This window comes from Lethenteron reissneri, chromosome 23 (assembly GCF_015708825.2).
Source record: "Lethenteron reissneri isolate LAM-NWPU_2019-01 chromosome 23, ASM1570882v1, whole genome shotgun sequence".
In the NCBI taxonomy this organism is placed as follows: Eukaryota; Metazoa; Chordata; class Hyperoartia; order Petromyzontiformes; family Petromyzontidae; genus Lethenteron; species Lethenteron reissneri.
The window spans coordinates 13,627,091-13,644,660 of record NC_083801.1 but is presented as its reverse complement, the minus strand read 5'-3'; the positions used below and the strand labels follow the sequence as shown (position 1 = coordinate 13,644,660).

At 45.7% G+C, this 17,570-nt stretch overlaps 1 protein-coding gene across 2 annotated transcripts in view; it reads right to left on the bottom strand.

Annotated features, from left to right (window-relative positions):
* Positions 1-94: 94 nt before the first annotated feature.
* VIL1 (villin 1) overlaps positions 95-17,570 on the bottom strand; it is a 36,827-nt gene continuing 19,351 nt past the window's right edge. For both annotated transcript variants that reach the window (XM_061557294.1, XM_061557295.1), the window contains exons 6-20: positions 15,937-16,047; positions 14,685-14,890; positions 14,121-14,199; positions 13,875-13,973; positions 13,212-13,365; positions 12,118-12,218; positions 11,791-11,928; positions 10,821-10,979; positions 10,435-10,626; positions 9,776-9,921; positions 7,030-7,174; positions 6,539-6,727; positions 6,122-6,190; positions 4,677-4,796; positions 95-2,878 (exon numbers count right to left, since the gene is read on the bottom strand). In XM_061557294.1, coding sequence (XP_061413278.1) covers positions 2,765-2,878; positions 4,677-4,796; positions 6,122-6,190; positions 6,539-6,727; positions 7,030-7,174; positions 9,776-9,921; positions 10,435-10,626; positions 10,821-10,979; positions 11,791-11,928; positions 12,118-12,218; positions 13,212-13,365; positions 13,875-13,973; positions 14,121-14,199; positions 14,685-14,890; positions 15,937-16,047 — 2,022 coding nt within the window. In that variant the 3' untranslated portion in view covers positions 95-2,764. The remainder of the gene's footprint in view (positions 2,879-4,676; positions 4,797-6,121; positions 6,191-6,538; positions 6,728-7,029; positions 7,175-9,775; positions 9,922-10,434; positions 10,627-10,820; positions 10,980-11,790; positions 11,929-12,117; positions 12,219-13,211; positions 13,366-13,874; positions 13,974-14,120; positions 14,200-14,684; positions 14,891-15,936; positions 16,048-17,570) is intronic.

The following is a 17,570-nucleotide window of genomic DNA, read 5'->3' as shown; positions in this document are numbered from 1 at the left end:
ATTTTACTTGACAGGCATCACAGCAATAGTTTGACGTGTCGACGCATTTTGTATTTTGAAAGTATAACCATCACTGAAGACAAAACATGGTCAATATCTTTGAAAGTAAACATTTTATATCATTACAATAAAACGAAATCACACTTAAAAAAACAACAATTTATACATTACGATGTGATGATGTAAAAAAGGATTCACATTACACCTCCCAGTCCATCAAAATCATGAAAATGTTTAGGCTGCAATTAGGACGCCAACATTAACTGGAGTAACATCGATTTACAAAGCCTCCTATATGTCATTACCTGAACTGGTAAGAAGATCTGTCGAGAAGCAAAAAGTAGATCTCATTGAAATAAATTTGTGACAATTGCCTGCCGTACATAGTTTTTAGACGTTTATATTAGATTTAAGATCAGCAATTGCCTACTCGGTTATGTGACTTGCAGCTATATTGTCTGTTACAGGATGAGCAATACACGTAAATGTCTTATTTTCTTATAATCGTAAAAAAAAAAGATTATACACAATGGATTAACTTTGAGCAAATGTATTACGCTTTCATCACTCCGCACTGACCAGCGTGGTGAAGCATGGTTAAACAATAAGCCATATTAAACTGCATGGCATGGAGGCCACAATCCATCAGTGTATTGACAAATGGGCTGTACATGTGCTGTACGTAAAAAAAAGAAAATTATCAATCCGACACATGACCTGACATATTTGATGACCATTCCCGTGTACTTTCACCAATACGGGGCTTATTCTCAGAATGTCTACCAGGGACCCCAAACCTCCCTGGACCCCAAACCTCCCTGGACCCCACTCTCACACCGAGTGTGGAGGAAGGAGGGGGGCAGCAAAATAATTTCCAGAGCTCAACCCCAGATAGCTCTGGGTGGAGTTAAGCCCAGCCCACTAGGTTATATTCAAGCTTCGTTGAAGTCGTAGGTTTGCCGAGCTCATGCGAGAGAAGACAACGATACGGGTGATGGGCAGGCAAGCAACACTGTTTGCATGGAATTGTAGCCCAAGTGTAACTTCATGTTCCGGAAGGTCATAGTTAATGCACGCGCTGTTGTAAAACCACACGGTATTTACCAAGATGCGTTTAACTGATCATCATTACCTAGGATTAAATGTATTTTATTTATGGACATTGAAGTGTTTGAAAACACCTAAGATTACATTAATTCATACGTGGATTTTGTTAAACGTCATATTTTTCTACAATTTGCGAAATACTGTATGTGAGCACTTATTTAATTCCACCTCATGTATTTTATTTTACAGCCTCATGCCGAGCTTGCTATCATAGTAAATGAATACCCTTTCGCAGAGATTTTTGCTTTCAGAATTTCTTTATGTATATCCACAAAAAACAAAGACCGACAGTTGTTTTTATTCCCACGATCGAGTTGTCAATTCCTAACTTATGGGTATAGCGATGGGCACACGCACAACATGGGCTACTCTTGCGAATTGCATCATGGGAGGTGGTGCCACAATCCACTGCCATGCTGCAGGCATCAAATAACCCTTCTTGGTTCTTTCGGTAAAGTCACGTAGAATGGAAATAATAAAAATAAAACATTATAAAACAATTCACGACGTTTCGGCCACAACAGAGTCTTCTGGACAGACCTGTTCTTCACCTGAGGACGGCTGCTTGCGTTGTGGCCGAAACGTCGTAAGAATTGTTTTATTATGTTTTATTTTTATTATTTTATTATTTCCATTCTACGTGACTTTACCAAAAGAACCAAGAAGATCAAATAACCCTTTTGCACTGGCACATCTGAGCCGCACCAACATGGGACCCTCACGCTATGGACGGGTTTCCACTGGCTATTTGTATATGCCGAAACTGAAACAAAACCAAGATACCCTCCTGGCCTCAAGACGCCAGAATATCGGCAAAGGGCCAAGCAGAGACAGGGGTGGGGTTAATTACGATTGCCCGTGACGTCTGTACGCCGTGAGGACACAGCATCACGTCACCTATATAGGTCTTGACTCATCTTCTTGGCTCTTTTGGTAAAGTCACGTAGAAGGGAAATAATAAAATAATAAAAATAAAACATAATAAAACATTTTTTTTATAATAAAAAGAAAACATAAAACAAATTTTGTTACGTTTAAATTTTATTATTTTATTATTTCCCTTCTACGTGACTTTACCGAAAGAACCAAGAAGATGAATCCCTGCAGTCACGAAAGCTTTAAATCGAAAGGTCTTGACTCGTTCATTGCGTGTGTAATGTCAGTGTACTGTGAGGAAACATTGTCAATGCGTAATCTACACGCGTGACTTCCAGTAGCACCACTCTGCTTATGCAGTGGAGAAACCAGCTGGCACCTCCCCACAGCATTTGATGAGCTGGCTTGGTATGGCACAACCCTGGCACGGCTCAGTGACACAGTGAAAAAGAGCTAAAACTGTCATCTGGTTCAGTGGTGTGCATCACTACGATGCCATCCAACCCTCTAGTGTCAGAGACCATTTGTGATTAAATGCCAGACCGACACAAAATTCGCCTAAACTGCACTTTTTCCCCCGTTGGCCCTTGAGGCATATATGAAACATAGGCTCATTTTAGCAATTAGAGGAATAATATTGTCTTTTTTTGTATTCAGCCGAAATATCCAGCTGACGGGATCATATGTGGCTAGCAAGAATGGCGAGGTGGTGGGGGGGATGTCAGCAAAATGTGTAAAGCACAGCGCTCTCTGGCCCACAAGAGCGTCACGCAGACAGTGATTAGAAGAGGCCCTTGGCTTTCTTCAGGTTTTGTTGCTTCCAAACGGGCATCGCTACGAACTCGCCCCGCGTGATGCCCAGCACTCGCACAAATGCATCTTCCGACAGATATTTCTGTATCGCAAGGGGAGGGTAGACGGACATTCGACAGATTACAGTTGCACTTTTGCAAATGGAAGTGAGAAGTCTACAGTTAGGGTTGCCACCTGCCCATAAGTTAGTGTAAACGATAAAGTTATAGCCCTGCAAGTACCTGCTCATGCCACTGCTGTTGGAAGGGCCGCCACTAGAGGGAGAGCTCAGAATAGGCCCTGTAGCAGGTATTTGACCTACTCTTAAATGCTGGCCAGACATCTTGGAACAGGTAGGCGTACTCATACTTTACGCCAGCGCACGCGACGTGTCAATCGACTAACTGTGGTGCACCCATTCATACTGCTGAAAGTGGACAGAGGCAGGGGGGGGATTGAAGAAATATGCCTGATCGTTTCACCGGGAGATGGAATCGAACAGGCAGCGTGTGAATTGCATGTCCAGTGTGCTAACCATTACACTACAGCAGCATCTAAACCATTTCAGATGGCTTTCCTCCTCAGCACTGTTTTGACTCTGATCGGATATATCACGTTTTGGCACCACTCTGAGCTGGCTAAACTTAATTGTATCGTTTGAAATGTCGAAAACGAGATATAATATTAAGATGAATTAACTATTGAAAATATTATTAAAAAAATAATCGTGTAAAGAAATTGGTAACATTAAAGATTTACAGGGTAGAGCGGTGGCAGCGTGGCTAGTGGACCTATGCTCTGAACCTGGTGACAACATACCTGGCCATGGCAAACATCGGTGGTGTGGATACCTGAACCGGTTCTGCCCACCCCACCCAGACTCCAACCATGCATAGAGAAGTACATTCAAAAACTCCTACAGACAACGCAGCGCGAGGAGGCCTTCATCCAGCAGTGGATTTATGAAGGTCTGTACGTACAAAGTTTTGTCACCTTAGGTGGTACCAATTTCTGCTCTGGCCTATGACATCACAAACCTCATGACTATAAAGTCACACACTTGGATTTAGTGCCAATATATATTGTGTTGATAGTATTCACTGCCGAGTTCCTGCATCTGGCGGTGAAGCCATTCCTACAGTTGTGTCCACAATGTGTGCCACTTGCTGCAGTGATAGTGAGTAGATTACAATTGTAATTTTGTCTTTGATCACTTAAATTAAAATTACATTATGATTGCAATGTTCCTGCATTTGCACTTGACTTTTAGGACTGCAGCACTCTGATAAATCCTATAGTTAACTTGGTATTTAAATACATAGAGTCACTGTGTGTGTTATTTCCAGTTATGTGCCAATATTAAAATAGTTTTCACTTTTGACTTCCGATTTAGCTTTGCAAATCGTACTTCACATTTAAAAGTCGAACTAAAATAACCATTGCCTGACTGGCTGCCCCGCCCATGCTGTTTACGCTGCACAAGATCTCCTCCCCCCAACTCTTGTCCCCAGCCCACTCACTTTGGAAACCCTTATAAGCAGTTGCATTTGGAGGCTTGCCCTCTTTTCTCTCCACCTGATGAAGACCGCTTGTGTTGCAATCGAAAGGTCGTAGGTTTTTTGCTTTTATTTCATTTAGCATTTTAATTTTTTCAATTTTTTTTTTATTTTCCATCTACATGACTTTACCGTAAGAACCAAGCATATCAAAAAACCAGGGTAAATAACAATGGAGCAAATGAAATCAGCCATGGGTTGTGGTAAAACAGGGCCCCGGGAACCCCATCAAACTTAAATTTGGCCGATCCCAGGTCTGGTAGAGTGAGGGTCCTATTTTAGAGGCTGCCACCACCTCGGCCAGGCATCCGCACCCAAGCCCTGGCCCCACCAGCCCAGACGCACCTCTTTGCAGGCCGGGTCAACACCCTCGGGCAGCTCCTCCGTCGTTTTGTTGACGAGGTCCTCGGCCGGGAAAGTGGGCACGGGCCCCTCGTTGCTGCCCTGCTTCTCATCGTTGAGGCTCTGGAAAATAAAGTATGCGACGGCCATTGTGCAATAATCCTGAGCCGATAATTGTACTTGTGAAAAGTTGGTCATTATTCATGTGTTGGTTTATTTATTATTATTGGTGTTTAACGATTGGGAATGTGGGAAATCGGGAACTATTCATCATTATTTTTCTTTTGCGAAGAGATGTCATGTACATGTGCAGCCCTTTTTGCCAATCTACAGCCAGATGAGGGCGTGCGAGTTCGTGAAGATGAAGAGCAAAGATGTGGGCGCTTCTAAGCACAGGATATTGGATTTTGCTGCACTGCCCTCTACTGACAACTGCGTACACCAGTTTAACACGTTGGAGGCTTTCACGACCAATATCATCCACAACAGGTTTTTTTGGGGGGATAGATCACGTAAATATAAAATGTGTCGTTAAACCCGCCACTACCCGACACAGCCAACTAGTAAGGTTTGTCACCTAAACAGAACATGCCAATTCGTCACTAGTACAGCACACGGGTGTTTTGGAGAGCAAAGCCACAACATTTCGACAGTAATTACAACTAGCTTCATCAGGCAACAGCCAGATTTGTGGATAAATCCTCCTTTTTCATTCCTTAAATAGAGGGGTAGATGTGAAGACAACACTTGTGTGCTCTTCTTGCGCCAAGTGGTGGGGGGGGGGGGGGGATTAATGCATGCATATAAATGACTACGGGTATCCATTCCCATTTGGGTTTTTTATATGGTAATCAACGCACATTATGCATATGCATTGTACAAGCCCATTGTTCTTGTACCTCCTGTCGATTGTGTGTTCTAAAACAGGCGTACTGTAATCCATATACACCCATCCAAGCACTTACCCAGGCACAAGCTTAGCTTCCGAAATGACAAGATTGGGCGCATTCTGGATATGGTGATAGGCAAGTCACAGAAGTGTGTAATATTTTCTTAATACCGTGTACTAGAGATGAGACCTCTGCTATGCAGTGTGAAAGAAATGTTATCTTACATGATGATGCATTTACGGATGCTCCATTTATTTTAATGACCCTCTCCCCATGACTGACAGAGTTGATTGGCAAAGGGAGCTGTAAATTATAACGTTATTATATTAGCTGCTATTACAGTATAGACATGTGCACTTTCCCATGCTCAATTGAGCTTCGGCACAACGCAACAATCTTCCTTCGTGCGGTCACAATAATGAAGCCCCCAATCGGTTTGTGTCCATCTGCAATGCACAACAGCTGTGAAGAAGTGGTTGCGAGTTATGTCAGAATTAAGGAGTTCACACTGCAGACGGCTGCAGTTGTACTGGGTTTGAAGAGAACGAGAGGACGTACAGACGTGATGGTTTTAATGGCGGCGGCGTCTCCAAACTGGGCCTTGAGTTCCTCGTAGGATTTCCCACTCTGCGGACCCCACGCGGGACGACACAGAAAACAGAGTTAAGAAGCGCCAACTAGCAGTGTTCAGCATCGCCGCCACCTTACACAACACAACCCGTTCAACGCGTCACTACGTGCACTGCTCTCTACTGATCTTCAGAGAAAGACAGTGCGCACTCCCTCTCCACCTCCGCAACACCAACACTCTTCTGCAGGGTTCTTAGGCCATGGACTACGGAAGGATGTTTAAGGTAGCTTCTTCCTTGCTATCCTCTGCAGGAGGATGCGATTTGAAAGTCACACCCTGGACAAAACGTGGACGTCAAAACTAAATTCGCAGAGGCAAGCCTGCGGCAAGTAGGAGCCACTTACGCTCCACTTGTGCGCGTCCCATGCCAGGAACCAGCCCGTGAAGGTGGGGGGCTCGAACCCCTGCTTCACGATGATGATGGACGTGTCGGGGTCACGGGCCCCAGGGTGCGTCCGCAGGTATTCCGCCGCAGTCGTCATCGACTCCTTCTTCTCTGCATCGCTCGCGCCTTGTCCCACCCACAGGAAGACCTGCAAGCAGCCGACCGGGCAAGCGGTCCAACATGGCATCTTGTTCACGGCGGGAGATTGTTCACCAAGTAACAATTGTCACATTTCGTAGTATGTCCCATCATCTGTGCAACCTAACTTTGCCCAGTGAAATTTCATGATAAAATATATTAAAACGCAACACACACTACGTTTGCATACTAGTTTCACGATTACATTATTCTAAAAGGCGAGCCTCTGCTTTATTGTTAGTGCTCGACAGACACTGCCTTCTTAATCCACAACGGTAACCTGAGAAGCCAGACAGACAATGTGGGCCTCACCTGGTCCCAAGTGTCGAGCAGCATAACGTCATCCTCATCCAGGTCGTCCTGCGAGAACTCACTTATCTCTGTCACCACGAAGCGCCCCGTCTGTGTGGAGCACTCAAAGAGCCGCGGCTGCACTTCCATCTCCTCCACCTGCATCCTGAATGGGAGTGCACCACGTAGTAATAATGATAATAATGATAATTATACTCCTAATAATACAGGCAGCTGTGCATCCCCAAATCACTTGCTCGTGCCAATGCTGGTGGAAGGGCCTGCACGAGAGGGAGCTCTAGAGAGCTTCTCTAGGGGGTATTTGGCCTACTCCTCCACGCTGGCCAGACATCTTGGAAGAGTACTCACATTTTTTTCCAACCACTTGCAACCTGCCGATCGACTGACTGGTGTCCTCATTAATACTGCTGGGTGAAGACAAAGGTGGGGGGGTGGACGATTTAAGGAAGTTGTCCCATTGTCTTAATTGTCTCATCGAGTGATCGCATCCAGACGGTGATCCCTCTGACCTGCAAGTCCAGTGTACTAACCATTACCGCACAGCGGCATCCCACTTTTAATCACAAATCCTTTTATTTACCCAGGAAAGCCCTACCGATTCCTAAGTTTATTTAACGAGGAGAATTCCACGTTAGAATGTTTGGCCAATTCCAAACTGGAATACCCTGAGAAATCCCAAGCATACAAGGGGATAGCCATTGTCTGTATGTATGTATGTTGAACTTCTTTGACACCACATGTAGCCAACTCTGCACATCAAAGTTGGAGAGGGGGGACATCAAACTAAACACAAGAAGCAAAACACATTCAAGCTCCACACAGATTAAATAATCCATCGCTGTTCTGCCATCTCCTGGTCACCGTCCACCAGACTCTCAGCTCATTCTCGAGCCCAGTTAAGGACTCAAGATGCACTCATTGAGAATGGTAGAGTGAGCCCTCAAACCTTCCGCATAAGCTCGATAGGGCATACAAATTACCATCACCATCACCACCACAATTACAACCATCACTAACAACACTATCACCACCAGCAGTATCATCCGTACCACCATCAACAACACCACATCATAGTTGCCTCAAGATGTATCTGACCTTTCGCAGAAACCAGACATTTTTCTTTGAAAGAGAAAGATCCTGTTTGTAACATGTTGTAACAAGAATGAGAAGTTGACAAATTGTTGAAGCAAATCTGCAAAGTGAGGATTGCACAAATGTGTCTCGAGCTATCCCAGCCTGCACTTTCATCCACAGTTCACTGACAAAAAGCCTATTCCACAGATGGGGAAGTGCGTGCCTGCCATGTTAATCACAGACAGCACCCTAGGAAATTGCTCATCTCAATTTAATCTCTAACAAAACGAAGAGGATGGAGAGGGTGAGAATGCTCTGCAAGCAGCCGTCTGGATGGTAGCCAAAACAGGAAAAATATATATATGGGCAAGGCAGATGCAATTTATTTTCATTTTGTCTTGCTTGTACATAGAGCAGTGCTCTCTTGGCATGCCTTAAGCAGGACACACACAGCATGGATATACAAAGTGACAGATATACTGCAAATTAATGCTACAAAAACACATTTAAGTGATTTATAGACAATTTAGCACCTGACAATTAAAACGTTGTCAGTCTAAAGCAACAGAAATTAAGAGTGTGTGAACCTACGGGTAAAGTCTATTACACTTGATGTATTAACTGTCGGAGTCCGGCTGCTCTGTAATAAATACTCGTCAAGCGGCGGCAAGGAAAAGGCACGCACGGGAAAACTCGAAGAGACAAGTGGGGAACGAACAAGAATGTAAGAGGTTAAGAAAAAGCTCCGTTGAGACGTAACCTGTGGTAGGACGTGTCCCTGAAAGAAATAGCGATTGATAGGGAGATTTAGCATCCGTGAGGAAACAAGGTAATGGGACAAAGAGACATTAAGACGTGCATCTGGGACTGTGGCCGATTGCCGCACCTTGCACAGGACCAGCAGAAACGGTGTCAGAATGTATGGCGCGTTACGCATTCCACATTGCATCGATTTATCAAAAAAAATCAAGATACTTCCACTCACGATACACACGTTGAATTGCATGCATGAAAACCAATCATTTACAGTTGATGTAAATCTCGCAGTGGTGAGATGTTAACTATCTCGCGTAGTATACAGGAGGATGTGGGTTCGATCCCAACCCTGGTGCTTGTATATTTGGAGATTGCATGTTCTCCCCGTGGTTGCATGGATTTTTCTCTGGATCCTTCGGTGTTTCCCTCCGCATTTATAAACTTGCATTTATAATTTCTGGTTGCTATAAATTTGCACGTGGCAATCCACTTCGTTGAGCTATCATTTGTGGGCAGGTTGCTTCTGAAAAAGAGCTGTAGGCCTTACCTGGTAAAATAAAAAGTTTTAGTTTCGTTGACATATATATTTTTTTATACTCAAGCTACATTTAGGATAATGGATTGAACACAAGCGTAAGAAATGGAAACAAGAGGGAAAAAACAAGACAAAAAAGAATATTTCGGCAAATAACCGCATCGCCATCCTAACTTGCGACAATAAATCAAATAATTAAAGCAGGAAGGGGAAGGGAGGTGATGAAGCTTCATTGGATGAAAGCATGCAGTGACGTCGCCCCATGCTGGTGAAACATGGCGCCTTCGTGACGGCCTTGCACTTCAAGTCCGGCGCGACCACCGAACGTGTTAAGCGGATCACTACACGCCGAGTGAAAGCGGAAGGGGAGCGCGCGGTTACCGCTTTTCGCTGGCGTACGGAGCCTTTCCACCAAGCGCCGCCCAGAACTCGGGTGGCTCCTGTCCCTCAAGCACCGTCTGCTTGTCCCTCCGTGTGAGTCCATCCGCCAGGCTCCGCGCCATCTCTCGCTCGTCCCCGCTGCAGCCCTGAGCCCGGACCCCACGGGGGAGAGGCACAGAGCCAGCAGGTTAACGACGACTCGCGGAGCAGCAATGCAGGAACAGACTCGGACGGGTATTGTGGGTTATCTGGCTGAGACGACTGGCAGATGTGATCAGTTGCACCCCCACTGTGTCAGCCAAACACTGCACAAACACAATGACAAAGATTCTCGATATAGTCTTAACACACTGTTGGCGTAAATATACTGTTGGCGAGCACATGTGAAAGTTGGAATCGCACAAGAGGGGGTGGTGGGTGGCCAGCACCATACAACCTGGCCACCCTTTTTCTCCCATGGGGCAATGTTTACACAATCACACCAGGTGCTCATTTTAAGTCTATTCGACCGATGGAAGTTCTCAGTACTGGTTCAGATAATTGGCATTGGCTGCGAGCGGAAATCGAACTTGGATAAACCCGGGTTCGTAGCACAGTGCCGCAACCGCTGCGCTACCGATCCCAACGCACACCGCAAGCTGTACGCACGAGAGTCTCACCTTGCCGCACCACAGGAAGCACGCCACCTCGGCGTTGAGCACAAAGACGTCGTTGGAGTTGAGGGCGGAGGCGCGCGCCGGCACCTCCACGGCCTTGGTGTTGAACTCGTCGGTGCCGCGCACCTGGAAGAGCCGTGTGGTGGGCGGCGCTGCCCCTCCGATGTCGTTGCCGCCGGCCCTGGAGGTGCCGCCCTGCGCCACCAATTTTAGCATGCCCAGTTACCACTTGTCTTTCACGTAGTTGTGAACACACCTAGTCAACGCATACAGCCGTAGCATGCTTAAGGTTTCGTGTCAACTAATGTGTGGCTTGCCAAATGGAATGATCACTGGTGGGGTCAGCTCGAGTTGAAAGACCAGGTGAGTAGAGAGACCGGGTGGGGTACCTCGTAGATGATGAGCTTGCCGTGGAAAATGGCGAGGAAGTGCTTGGGCTCCTTCCCCATGACGACGCGCACCTGCACGGGCTCGCCGCCGTACTTCTGGTCTAGCGCTACCGCCTGGTACGCAGACGCCGCCACCTCGTCCTGGGTGGCGTGACGGCCCTGCCGTTACACGCATGCACACAGACAATGATCCCCCGTGCAGCCTACTGCTGAGGCATGGGGCTGTCGGTGAGCAATCTCTGATGGCCGGCACAGGGCACAAGGGGCCGGTGTGGCCAGCACCACACCCACCCGGCCACCTTTGTTCTCTCTCCATTCTTGACATTTATACATCGCAACTAGTTACTAATCTAAGTCCGAGTCGACAGGAGGGCCCACGACCGGTTCAGATATTAATCACCACTGATGTTAGCCACAGCCGGGAATGTAACCCAGGTTGCCAGTTTTGTAGGGCAGTGCGCAGACCACTGGCATTACCACGAGTACAAACACATACAACAACAACAACCGCTATTCGCCACTAAGTGGCGGTGACATTTCCACGGTGTTTGTACCAGGCTATGTGGCCAGGTGCGATCAGACTTGGGCCGTGTCACCGGAGGTATCCATAGAGAATTGCAAATGTCAGTTAAAATATTTGTGAAGTTATTCACTCCTGGTGGAAATCATACCAAGCCAAGATATAAACACCATGGTCTTAATGCATGTGTGGGTGGAAAGCCAGTGTCTTCCAATAACTGGCGTAAATAGTTAAACTGCTGTTATTGGCTATCGATTTGGCCATTTTGTCAAAGTCATTTCCGACGAACGTAATGGAGCAGCTCTCCCAGGGGTGCAGAAATATTTCATGTACAAGGATGGAAGCAAAGGAAGACATGAATGTAATAATATAGAACACATTAACATTACACAATGGTCAAACTCTTGATTTTGTAAACACGGTGTAATGTTGTCGCTCTCATTTTGTTACCTGCCACATGTAGAGCAGGTAGGCGAGCTTGTTGTTGCTGGTATAGGTGTACAGCACGAGGTAGCAGTCCCCGCCGTAGAACTGTCCGTGTAATCTTTTCTCCACCGGTTTCAACTCCAGATTCTCAATCCGAAACATCTGCGCAGAAGCAGAGGATGCTCAGCCACAGGCTTACAGAGGCATGACCACGTAGGGAAGATCTTTGCCTTTTAATCCTTCAAATGGATAAAAAACACACTCGCAGCTCACGGGCTAATCAAGGCCACAGACGTAAACTGGTATGCTGCACATTTGCAAAGTGTTCCTGTGGCAATGCGCGGTGTTCACCTCTGCAGTGCCTGAACCATCGTCCACCATTCGGTGTTGAGCAGCGACCTCCGGCTTGGCGTGCAGCACTGTGGGGTCAAACTTCACCTGTTCCACTCGAGCTGCCAAGCAACACAGCAACCAACAACTCCATCAGCACCACCTAAGCATGTCAAGAATCATCAATTAAAATCACCGCTTATTCTCATGACTCCATCATCACCCTTGTCGTCTTCATCTTCATCATTTTATTAGTTTGCGTGTGTGCCTCCATTGTGCCACTCGCCGTCAAGTTTAGAGAACAAAAATCCGATGTAAATTTTGTGAAACAGAGGCACAAAATATGCACATCGATCTGTATGGAATGTGCCAAGACACCCTCTCAACAGCTCCCCCCACACAAGCCTTGCCTCCAAATCGTGCTTGTTCTTATAGTTTTGTAAACTTTTTACCATCGTTGACTCCTCCTGAACCCCGCCCGCCCTATCCTCACCCACTTGAAGGTCATTCCACAATTGTGGCAAGAGTAACAGCAGCCAGAATGGGTGCGTTTTTGATCAAATTGGCCGTACTTGAAATGAAAATTGTGGAATGGGCTACTTTTTCCACAAAAATGTACAGCACTCCACCAAAAAATGGCAGGATGGTAGCCAAAATAGCAATGCGAATTGAGCCCCTGGTCTCAATTCGGTTCTCCCTGGTCTCAATTAAACGAAGTGTACTATCCATTCACCATGCCAATGCCAATTCCAACATTTTTTGTGAATGATGGGAAACTCAGACAAAAGGTGCACAAATGCTGGAAACAAATCAGAGTAATATCACGGGTTAAGAGTAATAAAACACGTAAAAAGGCTTTGTGCATTATACACTCAGGATGGCAATTTTATCTGGCATGCAAGGAATGATGGGAAAACCGAGCCTTCAGACACACTTGTGCCCGTTGCGGTTTATAAATCACCTTCTGCGTCTATTAATACTCTTACCTCGTAGCTTTGTTTTAAGCGTGTAATATTATTCCAAGAACACAGCGGCCTCATCTGAACCTAAGCGACGGTCACATCCTAACCACACCGCAACTTTAAAATCCGCTCACGTGTCCCCAGGGCGAGTACCGATTTTGCCGACGGTGTAAGTCTTGCCCATCCCCTGGGTCTGGCCACGCTCCGTCCAGTGCTGGAACAGCTGCTTGAAGATGGCCGACTCGGCACCGTCTGCCACCGTCTCCACGTTGGTGCTCACGGGGTAACCCTTGGCCTTGATGTAGCCCTGCGCGCCACGCAGAAGGACACGGATCTACATCACTGCGCGGAAGCGGCAGGACCAAAGCCAGGGCCCGTATTATCCATTAGGCACAGTACAAACTGTGTCTATGGAATATTAAAAAAAATGTTGACTGTTTTTGTTGTTTGTATGATATCTTCTTATATTTTTAGGCTTACATTTTTTTTTCTCAACAATTAAAAATAAAATCTGCTCATCTGCGGCACACGGAGCACTCCCGTCGAATTAGGGCACAGACTAAATAATGAACGTATCAGTAACGACATCTGTCCAGTGGCTGGACGAAGTACGTGTGAAACAAGCGAGTGACAGCAGTGGTAGTGACATGAGCAGTACCAACTGGAGAAAGTTATCACTGAAGGCCTACGAAACACAAGTGCCTAGGGCCTACAAGAACCTTTACCCAGCCCTGACCTAAGTGTGAGGTGGCAGGGAGTCAGTGGCCAATGCGGTGCTTCTATTGTCATGAGTGCACACAGCGTGGGGTCACAAACCAGCGCTCGCTTCATTGCTGCCTGCCTCTCCTCCTTGCTGGAGCCTCGTCCCTTCCACACGTAGATTTTGATGCCTCCCTGGTCCAGGATGTAGCAGTCCTGAAGAATTGCATTCACACCATTGCATCGTTACAAATTCATAATGCAAACTGGAACGTGCGCGTTTATTTTTCTCGGTTAATGAAGCAGCGTTTAACGAACTACGGCTGAAGATGCAAGACTGCATGTCCATCAACAAGAACTCACGTCGTGGTTCAGCAGGTCTTGGGTCAAAGGTCGCGTTGCCACCTCCTCCACCATCAAGTTTCCACCTTTCTCTGACACACTGTCAATTTAAGGAGCACCATAACATAACCATACATCGCCAACGCACGTAACATAAATTACACTCCATTGGAGACCTCATTTGCCAGTAAAAATATGATAATTGTTTTTTTACCCTTTTATCTGGCAACAAAACTGACACCTTTTTTTACAAGGAGTCATGTTTGCATAGACCACAATACCTGCAATCATAATGCAAACAAAAAACATAACTCTGATAATGTATGCACTGTCCTTGAAGTTGATTGGTCCACACCCGAGACAGCTTTCCTTAAAGCCTAGTCTCACACGGTGTTGGACCAGGCGCCTTTTGGCGTCATGCCAGATAAAAGGGTAAAAAAACAATTATCATAAATTACACTTTGACCACAGCTGCTCATTTGACTCGTGTCGTGCGTCTAATAGCAAGCTGCACACAGACTCAATTCCAAAACCCCATATCCTGTGCTACCCTTTCCTCCCTGTTTCCCTGCACATTTAGCTCACTGGTAGAGCTTGACATTGGCCTTGCGGCTGTGATCCGTCGGCTCATCGGGGCTGCCTGGGGACAGATCGCCATGCCGCTCCCCCAGGGCGGCCGTGAGGACGGCCATGAGCTCAGGTGAGGAGTTCTCATCGTTCCCCTCCACGACGCCGATCTGGGCGCGCCCGCCACGCTCACGGTCACGGATGTCGGACGCCAGCTGCATGCCCTGCACAGAGATGGTGAGGGTTGAAATATCATCACTTTTTTAGCGGTGGCCCAGGAGAGGGCTCAGATCCTCAGCCAGAATCAGTGAGGTCTTGGGTTTTGATCCTGGTTTCAGGAGCAGTATGATAAGACCTGGGGCTTTACAAGTGTGGCGAGTTGAGGGCCTCAGCCCGGTCACCAACGACTGCGCACACACAAAAAAAATAGCGGATAAAATGTGTTTTTTTTTTCTTACTGTGGAGAAATTCCAGCTCAGAGAATTAAAAATATGGGTTTAACAAACATTTCATGGTGGGAAGTGTAAAAGTGCACTCCCTAGTGTGTGGATGAAACAAGTCAACTTGAAGGGATTGTTAGAAGTAACAGTATGGTTGCACTGCTCCGATGAGATTTCCATATGACCATTCTTGTATCCTGTCATAATGTGCCTTTGAAAGGTGATGAGATCATTGTTAATGATGTGTGTGCATAATTTAATTGACCGTTTCAATAAAGAATCTCATAAATATTCTGGCAGGTTACCGGTGTTTCGTCAGCTTGATTAATTAATGCCACAATTGACAAATAACACAATCAATGCAAAGGTCCATCTTCGAAGAGTAGAGATTGTGTTTATCAAATGGCTGCTATGGATGTTTGAATCACTGGAGTTATTATTCAAATGTTTGCCTGGCCCAATAAACTTTACCAAAAAGGAGTACAGTGCACCATCATTAAATATTTTCTTGACAAATCAAATTTAATAACCACTGGCTACGTTAAATAATCAAGCATTCATCTTTTTGCAATCCTAACCCAGACCCCCCAATCTCACCCCAGACACAAACCTTAGTCCAAACATCCAAGTACTTTTTTCTAAGCTCAAACCTCCACTAATGCATGTAAACACGTTAAAGGATACACCACAGAAAGTGAAATGCAGCAAAGGATCCGAATGTAAACCACTGCTCCCTTTTCAAAGGCGAGGGCAATTATTGGGGATGCTCGTCAGTCGCCGTGTCACAGTCGCCGCTCGTGCCATCCCGATGTTTGTGCGGAGCGCCTCACCTTGATCTTCTCCACGCGGTTGCTGTCAGGGCCATTCCACTGGATGATGACCTTGCCCAGGTCGAGCAGGAACACGTCCCCACGGCTGAAGCTGTCCCATGACAGGTTCACCTGCGCAATAGAGATACGGGGATCGGTGATCGCGATAGGGAGCAGGTGTGTGGATGGGACAGGTCTGGGGTGAGGGATAATTACGGGTGGTAACTCATCACCTGAACCAAGGTAGAATAAATGATTACATTGAAACAGTTGGTATTTTGAGTAAACATCATTTACGAATTAACAAAGTCTGGAGGATAAGTCTGGTATTTTACAAGGTAATAAATTAACCATCGATGGGTATATTTATCAGGCACTTAGTTTTACAGCATTGAAATGTTATGCAACTCAACATGTAACTTCGTTTTCACAATTTGTAATTTTCTATCAGATAAATTTTTTATGCAAAATTAACAAAACCAAGATGCAATCTAGCAACAAGGATATCAACACAAGTCTCAACTGACAGATCACAACAGCCATCGCTGTATTTTAACGCTCCAAAACAATAACACTGGGAGCATTTGATTAAATTCTTAAATAGCAAAAAAACATTCCTGACAAAATGCAAAAAAATAAAAACTCCCGAAAAGAACTGTACAAACACCCCAATGCCGGAGCATGGTGCAAAAGAATCCTGAGACTCCGTGAGGCTTTCTTGGATAAATAACAGCATTGTTCTTGTTATTCATGAGCATTCATGCAGCCTTCGCGACGGGCCGGCTGAGTCCTGAGAACGAGCTTCTCACAGAGACCGTTTTGTCAGCCGCTTACAATCACATGGCCACAATGCCTGTGCACTCACCGGTAAGGGACAGCGCCGCTGGCTCTTGGAGTTTGTTTAAAACGCTCTTGTGACAGCGTTGCCTGTTGTGCGTACCGAGGCAGCGAACTGTGCAGTTTGCATAATTCTCAGCAGTGGTTATTTATTTATTTCGCATGCAAGAAGGATACTTTGCAGGCATCAAACTTCAAAAGGATTCGCCAGACAGGTCGGACTTTAATAGAAACTCATGAGTACCATAGGCTGTATAATTTAACTGGTACAACTCTTATCCACAAGCCTATTATCCACGACTCTTGGGTATTCGTACAAGCTGTACGATCCAGGAAGACTTCTATTCGCCATGCCCTGTTATTCATGTTATCTGTGATTAAACATGTTAGTTTTTGGTAGCTCTATCCACAAATTAAACCTGTTATATGTATTTATCCACGGTGTTTCTTTGCAGATAAAAGTAAATTTGCGAATTATATTTTAGGTAATAGGATTTGTGTTCATCCCACGAATTACCACTGATAAGAGTCCTGCTGTGTTAACTTAGACAAGCATTATTTCGACTTTCTGGTTTCTACTTGCTTAGATACTTTTTGCACCATCCTCGCATTCCAACACGTTTCACAATGAGTGATTCATTACACATTCACTTGACCACAGATTACATTGACTGGCAATGCCACGTACTGTATGCTTAATACCCAACAGCTTACTGTGTTGTGAAATGTTACCTGTGCGTTGGAGTAGTGTCAACAACACTTCTGCAATATTGACATTCCCTTTTGGTGAAACACATTAACGGACATTGGACCTCAAA